The following is a 26,595-nucleotide window of genomic DNA, read 5'->3' on the forward strand; positions in this document are numbered from 1 at the left end:
CCGTTATCAAGAGGTTTACTAAATCCGAGTCGCCGAGTTATTCAAAATATCGTCTCGAAGTGAAGTCATCTTCTTTCTGAAAGCCGCGGGTGTAATTAAGTGAAAATAAACTTAAATAGACAATGAATATTATTCTATCAATTATTAGTTAGTTGTGTTTGCAGTGTGTTCAATTCAGCTTTTGCCAAAAATAAATAAATAACTGTTTATTGTGCTATGAAATTAAACTATAATTTAATGCAATTATCACGGGTAAGTTCATCATAATATTAATAAAATATTTTTTATTGCATATTTTCTGTTAAATCGAGCTTTTGCATTTACGAAAGCTGTTTTTAAAAATGTAATCAGCATTTTTGTTAAAAATAAAATAACATGGTGTTCCAAATAATTGTTATAAAAATATTATGGAGGAATATCATTATTATAGGTAATATGTGCGTTTAAGTCTTACGCATATTACCACGTACATCATTAAAAGAGGTCACCGTGCATTTATAATGGGTAATCGCATTGTAAAAAATCCCGTTGTTTAAAAAAAATGACGGTTGTCCGGACATTCCGGACGCGCAAATTTTCAATAACATTCCTTTTTGAAGAGGCTTCGCTAAGAAGTCGCAGCGCTGAGTTCAGAAATTATCCGAGTATCAAATGGCCCATGGCTGGGTTAAATGACCGCCTTGCCAGGTACAGTTACTCGACAATAGGTACCAGGTACCTACTGAAATATTTTCCCGTTTAATGAAGAGACGTGAGCCGCTAGACATCAATTCCACTCAGGATCCATTCCCACGGATTCATGAGAAATTCCTTGGTATTTCGTATTATAGTACTAACACATATTACCAGCTTTTGAATAGTTACTACACTACTGTGTTGATGAATAACGGGCAGAGTGAAAAAATATGAAACTGTTCTTTATTTGAATGACGCGCTAAAAACCACTTTCTCGTACGGATATCCGGAAGGCGATGTGTCAGTTTTGCAGAATGCCCACTTCCCGCTTTATTTTCGAAAGTCGAACTTATCATCGCCCACTCATCCTTCGTTACCTAAGAACTGTTAGAAGTTAAAAGTGTCATTGGGCTATAAATAGTATTATAATATTTAGGGTGCTATTTACGATAGTATGGCCATCCGTCTGTCTATACGTCAACGTGAACTAACCTCATTTTAAATGTTATTAAAATCTTTTGAGCTAACGCTATATTCGTGAACAAATTTTTAAACAACATTTTGGTACTGAGCAAATCAAATTTTATTCTTTACTCAAAAAGTTACCGAATATTTTTTACCATTATTATAATATTATGGACAGCTAATTATTATAATTATTATTAACAATACAAATAAAATATAATGACAGATTTTCACATAAATATTTAATTATAACGAAAAACTAAGGGTCCAGTCAATTACCTGTGGGCTAAAATATTTACAAAGTTTCAAAATTGTAAATATTAAATAGATAATAAAATAAGATATTAGAATCCAAATAAATTATAGTATATATGCAAAAAAAAACAAATTATCCTCACTAAACTATCAACAGCAATAATCACTAACTAAACCAAACAAATGTTTATAAAATGAATGGTATGCAAATGAACAGGATTCTCATCCCGTCATCCAGCATCCTGTCATCCTATCTGATCCTATTATCTCGACATTGCATAATAATACATTGTGGAAAAAATTGAAAGGAAACTTCTATATTGTACTGAAGACAACAACTACTAATTTCCCCTGAAAACGAATTAATTTACTAACTTATAATAAATTGTTGTAGGCAATACAAATCATGATATTTTACTGTTAGAATAATGATCAAAAGATTAAGTACCTACCTACTAATTTTTAATCATATTCTGATACCTACAGCTATATGATACCATTTAACCTGCGTTATTCCTACTGTAAAATCCTTAGAACATAAAAAAATATGTTTGCCTTAGTAATTTTACGGTACATGGTATAAAAAACCGAATTTCTCTCGAATGTTAATATAATTTAAATAATATTCAAGTTCATCGTTCACCAGGGTCAAACAAGGTCAAAGGCAGAATTTTGGAGGGGCAAAGCGATGAAGCGAATGCATTGTCTCTTTCTTTCTTCCTGGTTAAAAAAATATTAAGAAGTCAAAAAAACGCTTTGTAGACAGCATTGTAGGGGTCAACGGGTGATTCATATAATACCGGCGTGTTTATTTGGCTTCCAACTTCCAACAGTAAAAACATGTTTATGGCTGGTCGCGGTGGCCATTTTACAGCCATGTTAAAACTGGGTCAAACTAGGACATGAATCGTTTGACAATGTTCTAAAGTGAGAAGTGTGTAAGTAGGTACCTCCTTTTACGTCAGGTTGGTATGCAGACACAGTTCCGGTCAGGGGCAGGGACGCTATTTCAATTAATTCAACAATATAATATATGATATCTTGGTTGGTACCTACCTTACCAACTACATAGTTTACATGTTACCCCTTTTTTGTCAACGTAATCACTTTCGGAACAAAAAATATAGCTCCATAATAATAATTAAAAAAAAAACACACAGTTTAAATACACAAATTTATACAAAATAACAATTATTGTTGGCGAGGTTTTTGTAAATTGGGTTGGATATATTTCTGGAACCCCAGGTTACAATAAAGCCTATTGCCTATTGGATATTGAATTAAAGTAAATTGGAATCATGTGGTTAGCAAGTAACTTAGTCTTCAGTACTTACCAATTTTATACAATTTGGGAGGCGGGTATTGGGGTATGGATAACGCCGCCGCGGGAACCATTCGTTGGACAACCGACACTTCTGACATGCTCACTCTAAGTGGGCATAAATCAACTATCTACAAGAGGAATTCGCTACTTTGGTGCCCGGGTTCATAGGGCGAGGATGGGGTGAGTTTTGTCTAGGTCTTGGCGACGGATGCGTCAGCCCTTTGACCTCTCCAGCCGGACTCTCTCTCGACCCATCGCCTTGCACCGCTGTCGTAGAGATGGATTCATAAGTTCGTTACTCATGGACATTCAAACCGACCAATCCGGTGCGTAGTCGGGATACACGCCAAACGCGCGCCCAACATTTGTACACGGTTGACATTTATCACATGAGAACGGGTCGCTTCTACGATTCGTTCTTAAGTTCAACAGCTCGGCTGTGGAACGAACTGCCGGCCTCTGTGTTTCCTCCCTCCTACAACATGGGACTCTTCAAGACCCGTGTTCACTCCTTCCTCTCCACAAAAAAACCCTCCACACAGCATCCCCAAAGATGACATAGGCCCTGAGGGAAATTATTTTCTTCAGGGCCTCCTGTGTGGAGTTAATATTAAAAAAAAATCATTTTATTTCCCTAAAAATCCTCCATTCAGCATCCCCAATAATGAAATAGGCCCTGAGGGAAATTATTTTCCTCAGGGTCTCCTGAAATATTCTTGAGTAGGTCATTGATGTAGATACAATACCATCAATAGAGTAGGTACTGGGCATTTATTTATTTATTTAATTTTATATATCATTGAAGATAATACTAACAAATCTAAATGAAACATGAAACAGAACAAGACACCTAAAATAAATTTTAAAAAACGGTCACAACTCGGAATCGAACCCAGGATCTCTTTTCTTACCGGGTTAGCGTATTAACCATTCTACCGTTGGGACCTAGTTTTTTAATGTCATATTTGTCGATCTCTTATTTCAAATTCAGAATTAACAATATGTTCTTGCAACTAATTTTTTCCCATATTTTTGGCAGCTGCCTTTATAAATGATCACACCTTTTTAATGAATTGGTTTATAACCTAGATAGTGTCTTGGATAAACATATCCGATTTTTATTTATATGGGATACCTATTGACTTTTTGTAAAAGTCTAAATGAATATTCAATTTTTATTGGAACAACTTTTTAAAGGTTTTACCCATCAATGTAATTTATCATTGAAGGTGGAGAAGCACAAACAAATCTGATTTAAGACGCTATCCCAGTAAGACAAAAAATCCTGGGTTCGATTCCTAGTTGTGACCGTTATTTTTAATATATATGTTTCTTGCTTTCTTTCATGTTTCGTTTAGGTTTGTTTGTATAATCTTTTTCGATGATTTATTTATTTATTTGGCAGTACCAAAATGTCAATAACTTAAAAATGAGCGTAATTTATTGTAGGTATATGCTATTTTAATTAATACCGCGGTGTGCCGAGGTGTGCTCGATGAAATCTCATTTTTATTTTTCTTTTATGGCAAAACTCTCAAACTCGTGCCTAACCATCTAGATCGCAGTGTGACAACTCTCTTTAGTCTCGATATCGCAATAAATTAGCACATATAACTCTTACTGAACGGTATTTTACGACGCGTTTGTCGGGAGAGTGGAAAATTAATTTCATGCAACACCGCATTCTTGTTTGTTTTATTTTTATTTTTATATTCATTAATCGATCTTTACTTACTGGGTATTGGATTAGAACCAATAATAAGAACCTATCCCCAATAATAATATAACGAATCCCATTGATTGCTTAGAGCTTAGACTATTTGTGATGTGTTAGTGACACGACTAAAATGTTTTTATGAACTGAAACCCTTTGCCCTGTTCACAGTTCTGTCATCGAACGGGTTTCGAAGGGATTTCGGAATATTTTTTTTAACGCAAAGTGTGTTTACGTCTTTTTTTTGAGTTTAACAATCGGTTCAACCTGTGTCCCTAGGGGTATAATGATTAATTTAATGAATAACCCAAAAGTGGGCGGTCCGACTGAGTGACAATCCGTTGTTAAAGGACTGATTGCCATATCTAATGCACAGACACAATGTAGGCATTCTGAGTATGTTCTACGGGTATTTTAATGGACCCTGATCTAAGGAGCCAGCAGCATTGATCACGGTGCACCGGTGAAACTCAACGGACAGGAGCGGAACACCCGTTCACAGTTGATCTTGGCTTGATGAGAACGGGTCGTTTCTTCTACTCGTTTTGTATAATTCGGCTCAGCATCTGTTTTTCCCGGTCATATAATCCGGACCTCTTCAAGGCCTGCATTAATAAATCCCTTCCTACAGCCCCTACCTTAACCCGCCTCACAAAGTTGCCCAACCGGGTGGTGACACAGTTCCTCAGTCTTTACATTGTATAGACAGGGGCACTCTTGTGAGGTGTCACATAAACAAAATTAAAAATTGATTGTTATTATGTTAAACCTGAATCAGCCTAAAAATGAAGACGCGAAGTATTTTTTTTTGAATCTCCTTACACAAACGGATTGCAATCTTTAGAGCACAGGAATCCGGTGGAAATGCTGTCATTGTTCTACTGTTATTTCAATGGAAGGTGCTCCGAGGAATTAGCGTCATTGAAAAAAAGTGTATTTTCATAAAATAATTAATACGAACGCATAGATTATATTTTTGATATCAACCTCTTGGTATGGTAGCCTCATTAGCCTGAATTCGTGCATAAAAAGGTAACAATGAAAGTTAATGTTTTTTCAGATGGTATAATGATGTATTATGTTCCAATTATATAGCTAGCCATTTGCCATGATTCGACTCATTTGATGAGGTCAGTATTTTTGTTCCACTTTCCTCTAACCTGCCACAAATTAATTTTCCGGATGTGCCTACTTATCTAAATATGGTGATTGAAAGAAGTTAAACTTGTACTATTACGAAAAATAATTTAAACATATAATTTACCTATCACTCTATGGGGATGCAGAAAACAAATTATATGGGAAATACGGAAAGATTAGCGTAGCGTGCATGCTTTCGTTGACAAGATTTCTCCTTTATCCGCGTTTAGATAAAATTTAACTGCATGATGACTCTCGATGTCTAAACACGGCCTTGGTTATAAACTCTGCAGTGGAGGTTCGTACAACGTGCCTCCCTAAAAAATAGTGGAGAAAGTGGGAAAAAGATACACGTTTACGTATCCATCCTTACATCCAAAATATAATATAACTTCAATTTATATATTATATACATACCTAAGCCTTTAAGTTACTTCATTTTAAAAATTGCCCACTACTACATAACGCAGCACAATAATACTCCAGTGAGGCAGTGATAGGACCCGCCTCCGAGAGCTGCTGATTTCATGTAAGAGGAAGAGGGTGGGGAAGTCATATGGAACGAAAGCTGACGTGGTCGCGCGTTGTTTAGTTTGAGGCGCGCCTCAAATAACGAACTCTTCCGAAGTAGAATTGATAATTTACAATTAGATCTAGTGACAAAGATTTGTTTCATTTTCTCATGTATGCGGCAGTGCATACGGAGTAAAGACTATTGTTTGTTTAATTTATTACGGCGAATTTTCAGTTGACGGGGTCTATATTGTGTCTGTATCTGGTAATCAACTTGACCATGTTTGCGCATTATTATTATAGTTTGACGCAGTTTTGCATTTTTTTTTTCAACGCCACAAACGGCCAATGCGACTCTGGGCCAATTGTCTCAGGTTCGAAGAAGAGATAGTTACCGAACACATCTGCCAGTTCACTCCTGCGTATTATAATTTGTCCGGTTTATTCCAGTAACCAGCCTACGATGGAATTGAAATGATTCTCAACTAACATTATTTAGTAGGTCTGTCTCTCTGTACGCTTCTGTTATTAATAGATGGCTCAAGCAGATAACACTGCATTACCTGCAGGTAGATAACGAGTGCACCTGTATTGATAGAAGACAGAAGGTGTAATACTTCTCAGAATACCCATGTACTGCTACCTGTTTTCCAACTTGCAGTGTTAATAATTATTATTAATTAGTACCTAACCTACCTGTGTACTTTATTTGCGCTGCTTTTCAAACGACTTGACTATAGTCATATCCAGAGATGTGCTTTATTTCAAATAAATCCATTTCAAATGGAAATGCAAAATGCAAAATGGGTATTTTCCATTTTGCATTTTAAATGCTTTTCTAAACACCATTATGCATTTTGCATTTTAAATGCTTTTCTCAATGCATTTTCCATTTTAAATGCTTTTTTGCAACATTCTTCCTACTATCTCCTCTCATCTTTTTTTCATAAGCCATAAGATAATTTACATTTGTCAAGTTGCTCCCTGGTAGGAGCCCTGGCAATTGAGAGATACCATTACAAAAAATACTGATTCAAACACTGAACATGGGGCCATGACGCTGTAATTTTAAATGTTAGATAGCAGTTTCTATGTTTTTACGTTGGCAACATTAGTCCCGCGAAATTTTTTTGTGGTTTCATAATCTGTAGTCGTGGTGTTTTTGGATTTACCATCATGTAATATGTTTGTTCTACATTGATGTCCATTATTAAATGACAAAATTGTTTAAAAATTCTATAATTATTTTGATTGTTTGACCTGAGAAACCATTTTGCATTTTCAATGCATTTTGAAAATAGGTATTTTGCATTTGAAATGCTTTTCTAAAAACCATTTTGCATTTTGCATTTTCAAATGGAAAAGTTTTGACCCATTTCCATTTTGCATTTGAAATGGTTTTGGGTACCCATTTTGCACATCTCTGGTCATATCTCGGCAAATATCTTCAACCGTCACAATTGTTCTACTAGTCACTTGTGATACTTGCAGGGGAGTAGAAATAGGTGCATTCGATAATTAGATGAGTTATCTATATTTTGTATCGAGCGATAAAAGGCATCAATTTGGATTGTCCTTGAACAAATAATTATGATGCTTTTATTTTCTACACTGAGGACAGAAAGGCGTGGGAATTAAAAGTGTAGGCATATTAAAATTAGTGACATTTCAATTGCACAATTCAATGAGAACATTTCCAATCAAAAATGGTATCTAATCAATATATATTATAAAATTAAGTGTGCAATGTGCGTGCCGCTAAAACTCAGACGTGAGTTCCGGTACGATCAAGGTAGTTATATGGTGTGGTAGCCAGTGGCGGATCCAGGGGGGGGGGTCACGGTGGTCATGACCCCCCCTGGGCCCCAGCCCAGGGGGGGTCATGACTACCTAGGTCCTGGGCCCATCCAGGACCTAGGTGGACCACTAATTAAAATTGTTAAACATAATGTTTTTTTATATTTTTTGTCACAATATAAATTTTATTTAAGTACTTTCAATATTTAATTAATTTAATATAATACTTTGTTTGACGGCAAACGCATTATTCGGGAACGAACGCATCGAAAATTCGAATGTTACCGCGTCACCGCGCACCGCCACCGGCGCGCGCTTCGGCCGCCACCTTTCATATTATTATGACACATTTCGTGTAACCACGTGTGACGCTTGCCCGCGCTCTGTTTCGACTAACGTCTAGCGTCTAGCAAAACCTAACCTCAATCGGAACGACTGAACTTTATTAATAAAGTGTTTACTTTTATTTGTTTACTAAGTTAAAAAAAATAAGTTCCAATATAAGTAATAGTGTTCTTAAAAATTGTTGCTGCAAATTCAATTCATTACAAGAAATGGTAAGTAATCTAATCAGTTTCTTCATTATGCCAGTGTATGTGTGTTTAAACTCAAATGTTATTTGTTAATGTTCTAAGGCTGGGGTTAGACTCGTAAGTTTTTTTCCTGTAAATCGCTCTTGAAGGCGAGTTTGGCCAAATTCCCAATGTAAACGACACCAAAAGTCACTTAACGTAATTTTAGTAAGTTACAGAACTTATTCTTTCGGAAGTTTTTTGACAGGTCTGGACAGGTCTAACGCGCCCGCGCGAATTACCAGCCTTCCTATACTTCCTAAAGCAATTCTTAAGGCGAGACACAACCTCGTTCATCGAGGTTTTGCCCAAGGCTAACATTTTAATTTATTTCGGCGAAATTATAATTGAATTTAAAAAAAATAAAATTATGCCGCACGAGGGATGCAAGTTATTTATATTTTAGATTAATAAAACAATACCTTACAATTAATATATTTTACGTTCAACGATTTTAAAACTTTATAACCCGTGTATAACTATAAAGTTAGCGGACTTAGCGGTAAGTACCAGATTTTATTTTTCTAGATGATGAATTAATAACTTCGGAAGTGGACACATTTTTAATATTTGTAACAAATTCTTCAGAATCAATTAAAATGAAGGCTAAAAGTGTGGATAGATTTTTTTACTAAGATTACGAAAACGTTAGTAATTTTTTTTAGAAATGCATAGTATTATTTTTAATGATGGATTTTGAATGATTTACATGAAAATGTTCCGTCTCCGATTATGTTCCCTTAATTTTGTAAAATTCCACACTGATTATTTTTTTTATACGGCAACACTTTGATATCCGGCGAATTTTTGAATTTGACGTTTAACGTTCACTAGATTTATTGTTTGTTCTCTGCGAACTTAACCACTTAACCTTTGATTTAACTTTTTGCATGAGTAGGTGGTTTGGTATATTTATGCTTTTTGCTAAAGATGGCGGTGTTTTGACAGATGTTATGAACAGAACTCCGTACAATTTCATGCCATTTTTGTGACATTCGTGTGGAAAACGTTCTTTTTTAAATGACTTTCGGCTAGTTAATTACCGTTTTTTTGCACATATAAAATTATGTCCCGTCTTTCCGGTTTATAAAAAATGGTCTGATTTTTCGAGTTGAAATTTTAAAAAAATCACCAGGGTTTCAAAAATACGATTAAAAAAAATACGGAACGTCTTAGAATATTTGCCTAAACCGGATTTTTTTTAAATGTGATGCATGTGGCCTATTATCGGTCCAATCCTTTCTAATCCTAATGTTTCTGTTTTTAACATTTACGTATTTGAAATTTTGAATACGAAGCCGGTTGCCGTCAGCAGATGTCAGGTAGGTAGCTGTCATTCGGATAAAACGAAATTAATTGTCGCCTTTGACGGAACAAAAGCGCATAGATAATTGTTTAATTAATATTATTATTTGTCTATTTTGTCGTGACAAGCAAAGTGTTACAATAATAATGTCGAGTCAAATTCTGCAAATGCAGAATGCTACGGATATGGTTGGCGAGTGGAAACGTTTTAAGCAATCATTTCTTTTATATATGATGGCGAATAACTACAACGAGGAAAAGGAAATTCAAAAAGTTGCAAGATTCCTACACACAATACTATGTTGAAGACACACCTGACACCATGTTATATTGTGGTGAAATAAGAACACGATTAATAATTGTAATCTGTACTGTATTGGTTGACAATTGACATTACACGAGCCTACGCCGCCCGGGCTTGCGGAGCAAAAGACAATCTTAATGATATACCTAGTGTTACCATATCCAACAATACCTACTTTTTACTTGTATATATTATTATCAAAATTAAATTATAACTTCTTGTAACTGTAACTGACCGGACCTAAGTCCTCCATCACAACACAAGCAAGCATTTTCGGCTTTCTGTGGTGGTGGTAGGAGTTATTGTTGGGTTATTCGTAACCCGGGAATGTTTGTCTTTCTTAAAAAAAAAAAAAAAAAAACTTGACCACGACTACGTGACCCCCCCCTGGCGCCAAAGCTGGATCCGCCCTTGGTGGTAGCCCTCTATCCCCCATCCATGAAGAAGGTTCCCGTGTTTACCTGAAGGGCGTGCTTTTGAAGATAAAGGGGCAGGAAGTTTAATTCATTTTCATTCTGGAAGAACATTCGAGAGCATTCCACAACATTCCAGAATATCCCGGAACATTTTGGAATGTTGTGGAATGTTCGGCAATAGTCTGGAACGTTCCCTGAATGAGGCCGGGTACCTCAGCTAATGGTCATTAACATTTTCAAATTCTTAAAATAGTGTCTAGCCAAAGTGAAATAGTATCTTTAAATACTCAACATCTAATAGTTTACTAGCCAGTGGGGTGTATTGATCTATAAACAAAGGTAGACCTTGTGTAGTTTTCAAGTTCGGGTTGTACTCACATCTCACATTGAATAACTGAAAATGGCATTTTTTATCTTACAATAATTTATATTTATTATTTATTTCATTTAAATATTGTAGAGCGGTTGTGATACAAAAAATCATAATTTTTATGAAAAAAAACTTACAAAATATCTTTTCTTTTCTTGATCCGCATTATCGATGTAAGTAAATTCATTTAGAGATAATGACTATATTCCATCTGGCATATGGATGTCGATGCAGTTGATTTTCTGGAGAAAACGGATGACGGTTCGTGTATAGGACGTTTTAAAGTATCAGTCTTGTAAAATTAATCAGTTACAAACGACTCATTATTTTTTCCATAAATCTTAAGTAGGCTACTCGGTACCTACTTCAAAACTCGCTGGAATGTCTTGGTAAAAATGATGCAATATAATATAATACATACCTACAAAGTACAGGTAACACTTATATTTTGCGTTCACATTGGAAAATGTTGGGTTCGTATCAAATTTCTAGCCTGTGTTGCTGCAACATGTCGTTATATGTAATTCCCTCCAAGTTACTAACAGGTAATAACGGTCGACTGCGGTGGTAATCGTGGTTCATTGACCTGTGGATTGAATTCTGTGTTCTAATGGTCAGAAATATAAGCAGAAAAAAAATAATCATAGTAAATTAATGGTGACCGTTAAAAATACATTAGTTTGCCAGGTGTGTGACTACTGGAATTGGCAAAGTGATGAGTTAGTTACCTAGGTAATAGAAGTTTCATTATTTTTAATTGCACCACACAAAAACACTGGCTGGGGAAATGGGGAAAGAGAGAAATACAGAGAGCAAATGTGGGAAGAGACTGTTCAGTTAGTTAAGGTACCAAACATGATAAAGTACATAATATATATTGGGTATGTTGACGAAATTAAAGTGTTCAAAATTATCCTACGAGAAGTTGTCGATATTTTAGGCTTCCCAAAACACAAAGCAGCACGTGGAGGACAAAACTATTTAATTAAATAGCCAGAAGTCACAAGTATTGGCACTTTTCGTCGGATATGTGCCGAATACGTGAAAAAATACGATTTGTAAACGTACCTACTTACCGAGAATATTATTTTAATTTAAAATTATCTTTTTATTGTAATTTAAAATTATCTTTTTATTGTAATTTAATGAATAATGGTTACATTTTATTCTTATACATTTTTACAGAATATTATATTGGAGGTCATTATTGGTCATGTATACCTTATCAGAAAAGAGGAACTATAATAAACTATTTTAATTACCTTTATATCTGTATTTTTAAATACATTCTTTCCTACTAGTTGTGTGAGAAAATTTTGTATAGGTACCTACATCTAAGCAAACATCCAAAACAACAAAAAACTAACTTGGCAATAAAATAATGGTCTCTTCCGGGAAATGCTAAGTATTGGGTAGTTTATTAACTATTCTTTATTATCTCTTCTTTCGAACTGACAAATTTTAGAAAAAGGATTGGTAATAAATAATAAAGATAAGTAGTTAAATGGTTAGTTATGGACTTGGAGTCACACGGACGACGCTAATTTTCGCCACATATCGCACCTCCGGTGCTAAACTGTCACTTATGCAAATTTTGTCAAAATTGATCTGAGTATGAGAAAAAATAACTAATGTACCTCTTTACTTGGTGTGTCATCGTCGCTTGTATAGTGCGTATAATTTCCGCGTGAGGGGAGTTATGTCGTTATGGTTTTGGTGCAAATCTAACCTCCACTGGGAGAAACAACGTTTGATTGGTTAGTTGCGCGCGGCACCCCGCACGAATAGCAGTCTCCTGGAGCTACAACACCACAAAGGTAATTGTGACAATTCATTTTTATGATTTTGGAGCAATAACAACACTTAAGTTTGTTATGACATTTTTTTCTTGAAATAATAAAGATACTTGTGTACGTAGTGACATTGTTTCCCTAATCCTTATGTTTTATGGTATAAAGTTTTCGTTCGATTAACAATTGTGACAATGTTACATGACAGGTTCAAGTTACATCAGGAAGAAAAAAATTTACGTAGACTTGAAAAAGACAGGGATATGAAAAGTGTCATGAACCTGACACCAACACAATTGTTTTCATCTATGACTTACAAGCAGTGTTACCCTGTCCTGTTGGCAAATCAAGCTCTTTTTACTACAAATCGAGACTAAATTGTTATAATTTAACAATGTCTAATGCAAAAAAGAAAGAAACAACCTGTTATTTTTGGCACGAAGGCTTGGGCAATAGAGGAGCCATAGAAATAGGATCGTGTGTGTATACCCGGAGCAGATTGCACTTGAAAGTCATGGCTGCGATATAATTATTTACTCGGACAATTGCTGTGGCCAACAAAAGAACAGGGTTGTGTTTGCGATGTACTATTATGCAGTCAGTAAGTTTGACATTAATTCCATTCAACATAACTTTTTGATTCGAGGTCATACGCAAAACGAAGGCGACGTAGCGCATTCGGTTATTGAAAAAGCTGTAACAAGAGCAAAAAATGCTGGATCTATTAATTTACCCGACCAATACATGTTACTGATTCGTGGGGCGAAGAAGACTGGTAAACCATTTGTGGTAAAAGAAATGAATTACGATGATTTCTTTGATTTGAAGTCACTTGAGGAAAACATGAAGTTCAATATAGCAAAAAATTTAAACGGAGATGTAATCAAAACTGGTGATATTAAATGCATTAAATTCACAAAGAATTGTGAAAATTACCAATATCGAACAACTTACAAAACTGAAAACTGGGAGGAAGCAAAAGCTATAATTCAACCAAGAGGAAAAAATTTACGCGGAAGTAGAGGCAACGCCCAAAAAATAGATGAAATTCCCTTCAAGCAAGCATATACTTCAAAAATACCAATTAGAGAACGCAAAAAGCGTGATTTATTGCAATTAGTGGAGGCAAATATCATACCAAGATACTATGAAAGTTTCTACAATGATCTCATTTCATTTTTTGTACTTCTAACATTCTATAAAGTCACATTTCCACTTGCAAGGAAAACAAGTTTATTGAAACCGCAGTGTTAAAGACTCCCTGATTTTCTTGGGAATGTAACAATAAATTAAAGGTTTTTGATTTTTTAAGAGTACCCAATTAGTACAAAATTAATGCTAATTAAAATAATAATAATAAGTAAAAGAAATTATTCCGTAATTATAGTATTTAAATAGGTACAATACGTGACCAATGACTGATTTAATATGAAACGTCGCTGAAAACCGTTCGTAAAATGGTAAGAAGACTGAGATTAAAAAGTCTGATTAATAGTAAAGTTCTATATGTAGAATTAAGAAAGTTTGTTATACTGCTTTGATTTTTTAATTAATAAAACTTTATAAAAGTATGATATCGTGTTTTGATTGTTATGACACAATTGCCTGATAAATTGTTTTCTAGTGCCATAACGTCACTTCTGGGAGGGTTGTAAATTTAAAATGTTTTTATTTTTTTATTACAAAGTTGTGAGACGTTTGCTTTTACTTTGATATGAAGTTTAAAGTTGTAGTTTAAATAATTACCAGTTCATTTTTTAGACAAGAAGAACTATACATCATAATAGGATGTCGAATTTTCAAACGCTTCTCCTGAAAAATTACATTATTTGCATAAGTGACAGTTTAGCACCGGAGGTGCGATATTATCTTATATCTATCTATTTATAATATAACGGAGAGTGTCTGTGGCGGGCGGGCGGGCGGTGTGATTTTGATTTTTATACATATCTACAGATTATTGATGAAATTTTGCACACTTGACCTCAAAATACAAGGAAGGTCATCGTCTATATGAGATTTAGAAAAACCTTGCGTAAAGCCCGTGCAAGAGCTAGTAACAATGTAAAGGTGAGTCATACTCGTAGATATCCGAGTAAAAACGCTCTGAAAACCACTGTCATTTTACACAAAAATCGCGAAAGGTACGAGATTCATTCAAATGAGTTAAATTTTCATTATCTTTCATTATTAGAACTAATTAAATTGAAAATGAATCACTGTGCACGTCACACGATACCTACATATTAGTTACATTAATTAAAGTCACGTCTCTGCAGACGACAATGTGGCATAACGATGAAAGTAATGGATAACTGGCACACGGCGCAGGGCTGCGGAACCTGACACCTGACTGCCTGTGCCTATTCTTGGGCATGTAGGCAAACCAACCACTTCCTCCCAACTCTCAAGTAACGTTATGATATCTTATATCCTCCTAACTCACTAACTTCACGAACTTCACACTATGTAATGGTGTCAGTAGGTTTAGGTTCCTAAAAATATTCATTTTCAGTCCAGCCTGGTTTTCTGTCAAATCCTTTCTTCAGACAAATTTGAAAAAGGAAACTGATTAGTTTTAAGTTTAACAATTATGCCATTTTCAAGCAAAATTAGCGTTGTGTCTAATTATTAAAAATAACACGACATTGACGCATTATCGGCTTGCGTGCTTGCTTGCTCGGCTTCAAGCAGTCGGGTCTGCAGTGTCTGCACCCAGGCTTTGCGGTTTCAATCTCTGCAGGCAAAGTCCTCAATCGTTGTACAAGGCTCAAGAAAATTTTCTGCTTTTCGGGAGTAGGTTAATTGAAATATTATTGGATTATTCTTAATTTAGAAATGGACCTGTGTATAAAAAAATACAATAATATGTCGGGTGTCGATAGCAAATAGCGCGACAAGTCACGTAATACTGCCAAACCTCCCAGAAGATTTGAATAAAATAATTAATCATTTTTAATTAGGTATTTGGTTTGGTGTCCCAAACTGGTTGTGCCTATGGTTAGCAAAATCCCGCGGGATTCTGGATAGAAATTAGCAATCCCGCGGTATTTGCGGGATTATTGACTATTACCAAGGCCAGCCCTGAGCCAAACAGCGCCTGGCGCGAGTATATCATTTCTAGTACATACATTTATATATTTATTATTATATAAGTACATTTTTGTTTATTTGTTACAATATATGATCAAATATTTCAAGACCCCTCTTCCATAGAAGCATTCGCTTGTGGCTGGAAGAGTAGTGTATATATACATATATATATATATATGTAGAATAATGTTCTCGGTTTACCTGCGCAAAGTAGTCCTTAAAAGGACTTTTTAATTTCTGACGTTTCGGACAGATCTCACTGTCCATCTTCAGAGGCCTTATGCCCTGAATTTTGTCTCAAACTGAACGCTTTCGCGTGTCTGTTCGGTCCAGAAGTCAAGATACAAGTGGGTGCTTATCAATTCTTATGTCTAGGACGAAGTAAAAATAGGAACGAATGTTATGTTGTACAATTAAAAAAAAAAAAAAAAAAAAAAAAAAAAAAGTATGCGTGTTGATAGTGATTTGACGGTAGAGGGGGTGGGGGCGGGGTTGGCAATATCAAGCAGTATGCGTGTAGCGACCTGATTGGGTTGCTTTGAACTTGTTGGAAGTGTTTCTGAGAATTTTGGAATCACAACGACTAGCGGACAAAGATCATATTCACGAAGAACTAGATCTTCTTAGTAGCGCTCTTCAAGCAAATGGCTTCTCCAAATATTTAATTGACAAATCCATAAATAGACGCAAAAAAACTGATCCTGAAACGGAAGAAGAACCCCCCCTTTCTATAGCGATTCTCCCATACATCAAAGGCTCAACAGATAAAATTAGTCGTATCCTCAAAAGCAATAAAATCAAAACAATTTATAAATCGGAAAATAAAATCTCATCTCTATTAAGAAGTCCGAAAGACCACATTCCACTTGAGTCTCATGTTATTTATAAAATACCTCGTGGGGCATGTGAAAAGGTGTATATTGGACGGTGTAACAGAAAAATATCATGTAGAATTGCAGAACACAAGGTGGATGTCACTAATAAACGCTTAACTTCATCCATAGTGCAACATGTCCTTAATGAAGGTCATAAAATGGACTTTAATAGTACCACAACAATAGCTAGCATATACAATGAGCCAAAAAGAATTTACCGCGAAGCAATTGAAATTCATAAACATAAAAATAATATGAATACCAGAAATGACTCAATTAGAATTCCCAACACCTGGAAAGTTATAATTGACCAAAATAACCCAAAACCGGCATTTCCAAAATTCTCAGAAACACTTCCAACAAGTTCAAAGCAACCCAATCAGGTCGCTACACGCATACTGCTTGATATTGCCAACCCCGCCCCCACCCCCTCTACCGTCAAATCACTATCAACACGCATACTTCGTCCTAGACATAAGAATTGATAAGCACCCACTTGTATCTTGACTTCTGGACCGAACAGACACGCGAAAGCGTTCAGTTTGAGACAAAATTCAGGGCATAAGGCCTCTGAAGATGGACAGTGAGATCTGTCCGAAACGTCAGAAATTAAAAAGTCCTTTTAAGGACTACTTTACGCGGGTAAACCGAGAACATTATTCTACATCTTACACCCGTGAAAACCTTAACCATAACATATATATATATTATAATATAGATGTCACATGTGACATGTAAAATCATGTTTTTATTTTTATTTTTAAACAGCGCCATCTGTTGGACGTAAAAGCAACACGTGCTATTGTTTCTTTATCTGCACAGGCAGACTGAGCCACATCAACGCTTGGCGGGGTACAGCTATTATATTATAAAAATTCATTGAAAAGGTAAAATATAAGTAATTTTCGTATCAATCGTCTTTGGTACCTACTAAAAATATAACGGGCCCTGGGTGACCATCAACACAGGTTGTAAGTTGTAACTGGTGAAAATAACCTAACCAAAATGTTTTTGTTTCCAGTTATCGGGGTGCTCGGTGCTGACGGCAGTAGCGTGCGCGGCGTGGCTGTCCGTGGCCCTGGCGCAGGGGGGCCCGCGCTGCCGAGGGGGCAACCATGACCTCAAGAACCTCTGGGGGAACGCTCTCACAGACCCCCCAGATTGCATAGGACCCAATGGCTTGCCTTATCCGAGGTAATTATTCTAATTTAATATTTACCTATTGAAAGATAATAGCATAGGTAATTAATAGTTGGGCAAACTAGAAACATTTACTGGTAGGATTTTAATGCAAGTACTTAAAAATTTACTTTCACCGATCAAACTGTCACATTTCGCAGAAATTAGTGCATAACCGCAACTTTATTTCTATGTATGTATTTATTGGATATTGAGTGATTTAAAAAAATATAAAGCCCACCGTGGTGCATCTGTTGCTAGCAATAATGGCTGTGTACCGTGTAAGTATTTGTACCTACTTTCTAATCATGATAATAGTTTAAACTGTTTTTTTTTTAAATTTATTAATTATTATCACTCTGACCGCTGTTGCGTTTTTCAAAGGCATTATCATTAATAAACCACTCACGGCATTACCAAACTGTCATGCAAAATATTTAGAAAGAAAAATAACAGTGAATTCAATTTAATTCAAAATTATTCCGTCCGGTCTTTCAGTTGCTTTTCCGAGCGCTTGTCAAGAAACCTTACCGATAGCTTAGCAACTCTACGAACGTAAATATCTTCCAAGACAAGTCTTAAAAATAAACTGATATACCGGCTTATCTAAAATTACCAAAATTGATTCTACGTGGACAGTGCCGTCTTAAACTAGGCTGGGGCCCTTGGGCACACAAGAATTTGGGGCCCTTTTGGAAAGTAAAAAAGCAAATTATAATACCATTTTTTCGAAATAAAATAACGCCACTCACTCCTATCAGACTGAAAGTTTAACCTGTCATGGGTCGGGCCTGATGGGGCCCCCTTCCCTTCCCTTTCCCTAACAAAGCACCACTTTGAATTTTAAATTGAATGTTTTGTGGATTAATTTTGAGCTATCATATATTTTATTGACCGAAACACATTCCTAGAACAATAAAATATGTACCAAGACAACATTAATTTGATAAATTGATTGGTTTTACGATGTTTTCGTCAAGTATCACGCATCAGATTTGCATCGCGGCAAATTTGACATTTTGATTCCAAAGATAAATTATTTAAAAATATTCTGGTGTTGCCAGGTGAAATAAACTAGGGGCTATATCATCAATGATGTTGACGCAAGCGATTCTGACCTTGTTATTTACACAAATTCTGTACACAGAAGGGTCAAAATCGCATTCAAAAATTTTTCCGCGCGCATGCGCACACACCGCCCGCATTATCGCGTTTCGCGAGAGAAATTGTCAGTCCTTCGGGGCCCCCTGAGAATGGGGGCCCTGGGCACGGGCCCCGTGTGCCCTTATGGTGAAGACGGTATTGTACGTGGAATGATTTCATTAGTACCTATTCTAAAAAATTATTTCACATATTTTTTTGTAAATTATAACAAAAAAATATATTCCAGCCTGAATATGTGGGTTGAATAATACCTATAGACCCACCAAACCAAGTTAATGGGAACCTATTTATTTTAAAAATAAATACAAATAAAATTTAATTACCTAGGTAGGTACCTAACCTATATATTGATTGAATTAGCAGTGGCGGCCCGTGAGCTAGTGTGGTACGATTGAAAAATACGACATTAGTGATGTTGTTGTAGCGATTGGCACAATCGATTAATCATCGATGATTTAATCAAATCGTTTTAACTATCGAAATATTTCTATTCATTGTAATGGACAAATCGATTCTGTCAAAAATCATTTCACAGTCCGAGACATTCGTTTTGAAACGTCATCAAACAAGGAATCGATTCTGTCAAAAATCATCACACAGTCCGAGACAATCGTTTTGAAATGCCATCAAACAAGGAATCGATTCTGTCAAAAATCATCACATCAGCTACTACAAAATGTGATATTTTTCAATTCTTGACTCTAGCTCACGGACAGCCACTGCATATTAGAGTAGATATTTAGGTATTATAAAAGTCCTGGTGCCCCTCTCTTATTGGAGGTCTGCTAACATCAGACCAATTTTCACCCTACAATGGAAACCCAGATAACTTGGATCAAATCTGTTACACTCTGTGGTGTGCAATGCTCTCTGACCGAAGATGGGCTGTGTGTAAGTAAGTTCGGGTATGAAATTATTGTGCATTGAATTTGATATGATTTGAGATTTTCACGGCCAAAAGTAGATATAATAGCTATTTATTTTTGGGTTATATGCCCTGTTGTGCTACCTCCTTCTTTAGCCAACGTTTCGAACAGCATTACAGTGTCCGTAATCAGGGCTTTTATTTATTGATACAATAATGTTGTTTATTTTCAAACATTGTGTGATGATGTGGGCCTCACTGGGTACTTTGGTCGTGCTGAGGCCCCCATTTTACAATTTAATAAAAAGATAATACGAAATAACCAAATAAAAGAAAAAAATTAAATAATATAAAATACAACAATAATAATTGCAGTCATACATAAACCAACCACATGGCGGTAATAGCAATAACTTAAGTATCTACAAAACAAAATCTATAATTAGAGGTGCTACTGCATACTAATATCTCGATGAAACTTGTTCCTCTCTTAGATCGTGATAAGCGGTACGCGTAGACCGGAATCAATAGTTTTCGTTAGAGCGTTGGGAGAGTTGGAGGTCAAAAAGCGAAACCTGTTTTTTCAATTCATGTCTCATCTAAATATAATACTTACATCAATGAAACATACCTATGCCTAGTTTTGAAATTTTAAAAGTTCGGGGACTTGTTAACTTTCTTTTTGTAAAAAGTCAAAAAGTGAGGCAGAATGGGGAGGCAGAACAAATCTAATGCACTCAATAATTAAATAGTATTTGTAATTATTTTAACAACATATTTATTAACTGATCATCACAGCCATTTTGACAAAATATACATTCTCAGAGTTCCAGAAAAAATACATTTTTACATATCACTTTCTGTTTAAATATTAATTATCATTAATAATTATATTTTCAGAGGAGCAGTGGCACGCACATTCAGAGGCGCTTGGGGAATGACGTCCAGAACTGGTCGGTCCGGTCTGAAGACCATGGACCCCGCCCTCACACAGCGAGCCCTGCTAGAGTCCTACAGGGTCAATAATGCAGATGAGGATGAATCACACAGAAAACGTAAGTCTTGGCTTTATTTTATGGCAACGGCAACACTAATATAATAAGTTCTTCTCCTCGCTAGGGGAAACTCTATTCTTCAAATATTGTTTCTCTCCTGGTCCTCGGACAATACAGTCCCCACCAAACACCTATCCACTGATAATGTTTCTAAGCTACAAAAGTCTTTTATATCTCAGATTTTCAGATCAAAAGCAGTATTCAAGAAACTTTTCCTGTATACTTTTCTTTATTTCGCTTTCCATAAATAACTCCCTTAGTTCCTTCGTGTTATCCACAATATCTTCAGCAATCTCCTATTTCTAATACTTTGAAGTTATATTTTAAGCTTGCTATCATTGTTTAAGTCTCGCATGAATCAACAATTCATTCGCCTCCTCAGTCAATCGGACAAAGCAAATATAACATCTTGGTATAATACTTTATTTATAGTTCACTCATTGCCACTTTACTAATAATTGCAGACTGGTTGAAAAGCATGTATTCAATTTAAAGTTATATGCATCGAATTATTTGGTTTGTTGTTATTATCAATGACAATGTTTGCGAATCTTAAAATACATGCTAGGGTTATTTTCTAACTGAATATGAATGGTCTGATAAATTTGATTTCTCGTTTGCTATGAAATCACAAACGAGCTGTTGTATTCTTGTTCTTAAAACAAACTTTTTAACCTTATCTAATGACTTAAAGTACGGTAAAAGGCTGTGCAAGAATAAAATGTCATCATCAGTCTTGGATAGATCAACAGTATTCATTTTGTCTCTTTCTAACGAGATGATTTCCTTTTGAAAGTTCTCTAAAAGTTCTGTGAGGGAGGTAGATTTGTTAGGATCTGATTGTTGTGCGTCTAACAATATGTCTGTGGAAAATTGCATGTGGCTTGCGTTCATTAGAAATGGAGCTGACATTGAGACTTCAGCATCCATCGGCTCTTGATAAGCCGTTTCTAAAATATCTAATTCCGTCAAGTATTCATTGTATGGTGAATCTTCTAGCTCGAAATCCATGTTGTCTTGGTCGTCGTAAATCTCGCTTGTTAGAACAGTTTTCTTTTTGAGGATCTGACCGCGCAGGAACAGCAAGGGGACGAAATATTTCCACGGCGTTGGGGCATTTACTGCGATGGGGTTAGCCTGGCGCAACGCTATCTGCTTCTTTAATTCTCTGCGAAATTGAGTGCGGAGGGTTGACCACTTTTTTCTCACATTTTCAACTGCAAACAAAGACAGATAATTAATTTGAGAATATAAACAAAACATTTCAATTTTACAACGTTTACATAATTATTTTGGGATGAATGACTTATTCAGTCACCGTGCGGAGGTATGTTGAATACTTGATAAACTTGTCGAAATCCGCCTCACGCTTAATATGCAAAAAATTATAAATAACACTTGGTTTCAACTTAATTAATACACTAAATAAGTATTTAGGTCGAGGGGATGGTAAAAGATGCGGTAAACTTGTTGAATTCCGCTGCGTGCAAAGGCTCTTTAAAAAAACAACACTTTATTTTAACTTAAATATCGAATGGGGACAACTATTTAAGTCGGGGGTTTGCATAATGTGCATAAAATAGGTTTTTAGGGTTTAGTTTGGGCTATTTTAATAATGTTTGCGTATTTCCTAACCTTCAAACTTGAACTTTAGGTAAAAATGGAACTTTAATGCATCTTTTACCATCTCTCACCAAATAAATAATTATTTTTGTAGTAATTAAGTTGAAACCGTGTGCTATTTATATATTTTTTGCGTATTAAGCGTGCAGCGGAATTCGACAAGTTTATCACAAATGCATTTAAAGTTCAATTTTTTCTCAATCAAAGTTAAGTTTGAAGGTTAGGAATTACGCATAAATTATTAAAATAACCCAAACTAACAATCTAAAAACCTATTTATTGCTTGTCACTTAAACCCCCGACATTCATAGTTGTCTTCATTAGATATTTAAGTTGAAATCAAGTGTTGATTTTTTTTTAATGTATGATTAATCAAACTAACCTGGAACTCCAAATTTCTTGCTAAGATCCTCAACTGCAGTTTCACATTTTTCGCGATTATTATAATCGGGGTCATTTCTGTCCCACAAACACGGACGAAGTCGAACTTCTCTTATGAAAATGTGACATTCATCGTAGGCTTGCGCCATGTCTTTGAAAAGAAGTTAATTAACCTGTTTTGTTAATAAGTAAATAATAAAAATGGTATTTTTAAACAAAATTGTGTTTTGACAGTGGAAGAAACGTCAAAACAACGAGAAGGTTAAATTAATATGCTTCTGCGAGCTCAATAGAATGTCAGAAGAGAAATCTAAATAATGAAGAATTTTTTTCAAATCACAATAAACTGGCCAATCATGGATCGCAAAGTATTGTTCGTAAGTAAAATGGCGGATATATGTGCCCCTGATGCGCCAATGCGGCCAATGTCAGAATGTGTAGATAAACTTCCGTTCATCTACGTTATGCTGCTAGAGGCTAACATGTGTCAAACCTCTACACTCGGTTTACACTTTTTTGGTTTCGGAAAACAATTTTAAGAAGGTACCTATCTAAATAGCAATGAGTATTATTAGATATTACTTACATAATACAACAATTTTAAGTTGTCGGTGAAAGTATTTCTACAAATATAATTGCTATTATGTTAAAAAACACCTTACTAGTAAAAGAAATGGATCCTTAATACTTTTTCGTATTTTTTAAAATAGTAATTAAAAATTAAAGTACATAAAGCCATCGAATGATAAATTTTCATAGACCGTTGCTGAAGAATGTCATAAAATACTGAATGAAACTAATGTCAAAACTTTAAATACCTGTCACCGAGTATTTTGTAAAATTTCCACTCATCTGGACTGATATTATACTTTTTTGATTTATTCTGAAGAGATTCCCCCACACTTACTAATAAAATATAAAACCATTTATAATTTGGAAGGCGGGTATGGGTACCAACGCCCCGAAAACCATTGAATGGATGACGTACGTCACCTCAAGTGGTTCGCTACGTTTGGTAATTTAGCAGGGGTGCCTGGGTTAATGGGGTAAGATTTGTTCGGGTCTTGACGGCGGGTCTGCCCACCAACTTCGTGGCAAGCGGGATTGGGAGACTAGTTGAGGGAAATCTTTTGATCTCTCCTCCTTTTACCCTCTCTCACGGAATATCTTCCGTGAAAGAGGTTCCTGTTGGAAAGGTCTCTCTCAACCAGTATGGTCCGGGCGACGGCCTTTCACCCTAGGATGGATTTATACGCTCGTCGCTCCTGAACACACTGACCCCCAGATTCCTATCCATTCCTTATACTTTTTTTTCTATCCATAACTTTTTTCGCGGTTATTTTAGGTCCTTTCGTATTTATTAATTGACTGAGCATAGCGGAGTTCTGTTTTAACTTGACCGTATTCATTTTGTCTGACTGTAATTTTTTTAGAACGGTCCGAAAGCTTCACAGATATTTTTAATTTAAGAAAAAAATATGGACCATGACACTATTTAATTTTTTAATTTTATTGCTCCAATCAACATTTCATTTTTTTTTAAATATCTTGTTTTTGACTGAAAATGAATGATAGTTTTATTATTCATTAAAATTAATGAAAAAAAATTAAATATAAATAGAATAACTACTGTTTGTTTTGTTTTCTAAAAATGTGACGTTTATAGCATATGAGAATACCTATCAATCTTGATTCTGTTTCTTCTATGCAACTGATTCAAAATTCGGCACCAAACTAAATAGTTCAAACAATAAAAGTTTGAACATTGAATCACTATTTAGTTTTATTATAAAGTTATAGAAAGTTTTTAACTGTGTTACAATAATAATTTTGGCAATTTTTTTGACAGTTTTTAGCATGTTTTTTGGAATCATATGATTTTCTTTGATAACTTTAAAACTATAGTCCACAACTTTGTCTAAATATTATATACATAATTAAGATTTTATTATGTGTTATATATTTTAGGTAGAGCAGCAGATTCTGACAGCACGCAGTGCCGGGACTCTGGGGCACCAGCTCGAATGTGCCGCACTCGGTACAACACAACGGCCCCAATGTACGGAGTTTCCCTGACCTCTGGACAGCCTGTCACCATAGTACAGAAGTTTCCTGATTTGCTGCAGCAGGTCGTGTTTGAAGTTTGCGAGTAAGTAAAAATACATAATATTATCTAGGTACTTGATAGTTCAAACTGTGATTACACACTGCTTAAAAAGAGCTATCACAAAAATAGTAGACAAAACGTTGCCCAAAAACAGGTCACAATCTTCGGTTGGGATGAATAACACTTTCTTGTGGAACCGCAGTCAGTGACTGTAGGTCGACTAAAGTGGTGAATGTTCAGTACATCCAACTGAGTGGAACCACTTTTTCGTCACGAGTCTCATCTATGAAAATATGGTATTTGATGGAATCATGTCTACCAGTCAAGTACATACTATGTTTAAAACGCAACATTTTGCAAATTCGGGTTTCCACTTAGATATGTATACAGGTTGCCTTATTAAATATACTTTCTTAACTGGAAACTCTTCTATATATATCATTATTTATTATAACTTTTCAGAAATGGAATAGTGTAAATTATTACTAAGCACTTCTATAATGGCATGAATTTAATGTTTAAATTTGCACAGCAAAGTGTTACTTGTCCATTGGTAGAAAAGTTATCCTATGCATTATTTGAAGATTTTAAAGCTTTAAACGCATGGTGTTTCAATGCTAGGTGCCCCTGTTCTCAGCACTTTTTTTATTGATACGCAAGACAACAAACTTTTGTAACGTCTATGTAAAACTGGTTAAATCACTTTTATAAAATCTGATCAAATATAAGTACAGATCTTATGGAACGTTGTCGCTAAGCATGATTTATTTTTATTTTCGATGTATGGTTTGGTCATTGCTTTATACGTTTGAAACTTGTTTTAGGTCCTCAGAGTGTGATGTGGTTCGGGGGTCTTGCACACAGACCTACGTGCCTTACTTATTTCTGGTCATCCCACTGGGTCCCGTGACCCTCACAGGACAGGATTATGTTCTTGTGGAGTCAGGATGCGTTTGTAAACCAAAATATTCTTCAAAATACTCACCGGAAGCAAACGCCATATCGGCAATTCCCTGATTATGTTAATTATAATATTATAGAAAAATTATGTCTTGTCTCACATTCTAATCTCCCTAAAAGCATTTGAAAAAAAAATTAGGAGCACTACAAAATTATCGCCATATTTATTTGAGAGCCATGTTGTTTTTAAAATTAATTCATAATACTATTATGAATTCATATCCACTTTTAATCTTCATGTATTGATTCATATAATTCATTTATTCATCTCTCTTGCATTTATTTGTGTAGACCAAGTAAGTTATATTTAATAAGATGTTTGAATATTTTCTATGAATGTTTTATTTATTTTTATTTTAGTCACATTATTTATGGTTCAAAGTGTATGATTGCTTTATGAATGCTATTCTCTCGTTAAAATTACACTATTTAAATTTATTAAGTTATGTACTTACTTACAAATAGAATAATATTATCCATTTGCTTATATTTATGTATGTTTTTATAAATAAAATAAAATATTTGTCAATACAAAATTAGAGCAGAAACAAAAGCCAGTAATATAAAATTATACTAATCTAGTATATATTTCCTTCTCTATCTACATAGGTCCTAAGAACAAAATTATGAATAAATTTTATTTTTATCTGTAA

General features: G+C 35.1%; 2 protein-coding genes across 2 annotated transcripts; one reads left to right on the forward strand and one right to left on the reverse strand.

Moving 5' to 3' along the window:
* The first annotated feature begins 2 nt into the window (after positions 1–2).
* LOC149426999 (uncharacterized) lies at positions 3–26,595 on the forward strand. The gene is made up of 5 exons (XM_089634693.1): positions 3–252; positions 17,630–17,802; positions 20,717–20,871; positions 24,844–25,024; positions 25,807–26,595. Exons 1-5 carry the CDS (start codon positions 217–219, stop codon positions 25,997–25,999), a joined length of 738 nt encoding a protein of 245 aa, XP_089490819.1. The 5' UTR covers positions 3–216; the 3' UTR covers positions 26,000–26,595.
* Positions 20,922–23,276, reverse strand: LOC149427000 (uncharacterized). Its single transcript, XM_089634686.1, has 2 exons — positions 22,877–23,276; positions 20,922–22,088 (listed from the first exon to the last, which is right to left on the reverse strand). The coding sequence occupies exons 1-2, from the start codon at positions 23,022–23,024 to the stop codon at positions 21,442–21,444; spliced, it is 795 nt and encodes a 264-aa protein (XP_089490812.1). The 5' UTR covers positions 23,025–23,276; the 3' UTR covers positions 20,922–21,441.

The sequence above is a fragment of the Hesperophylax consimilis genome, chromosome 1 (assembly GCF_061612785.1).
Source record: "Hesperophylax consimilis isolate HC1 chromosome 1, BYU_Hcon_1.0, whole genome shotgun sequence".
NCBI classification, from domain to species: Eukaryota; Metazoa; Arthropoda; class Insecta; order Trichoptera; family Limnephilidae; genus Hesperophylax; species Hesperophylax consimilis.

Excerpts from the sequence above, each read along its gene's own strand:
- LOC149426999 (XM_089634693.1), top strand. The coding sequence starts at position 217 with ATGAAATTAAACTATAATTTAATGCAATTATCACGG. Across the intron at positions 17,803-20,716 it reads AATGGCTTGCCTTATCCGAG|AGGAGCAGTGGCACGCACAT; the intron begins GTAATTATTCTA and ends TTATATTTTCAG. Across the intron at positions 20,872-24,843 it reads GGATGAATCACACAGAAAAC|GTAGAGCAGCAGATTCTGAC; the intron begins GTAAGTCTTGGC and ends TATATATTTTAG.
- LOC149427000 (XM_089634686.1), bottom strand. The coding sequence starts at position 23,024 with ATGGCGCAAGCCTACGATGAATGTCACATTTTCATAAGAGAAGTTCGA. Across the intron at positions 22,089-22,876 it reads CAAGAAATTTGGAGTTCCAG|TTGAAAATGTGAGAAAAAAG; the intron begins GTTAGTTTGATT and ends CTTTGTTTGCAG.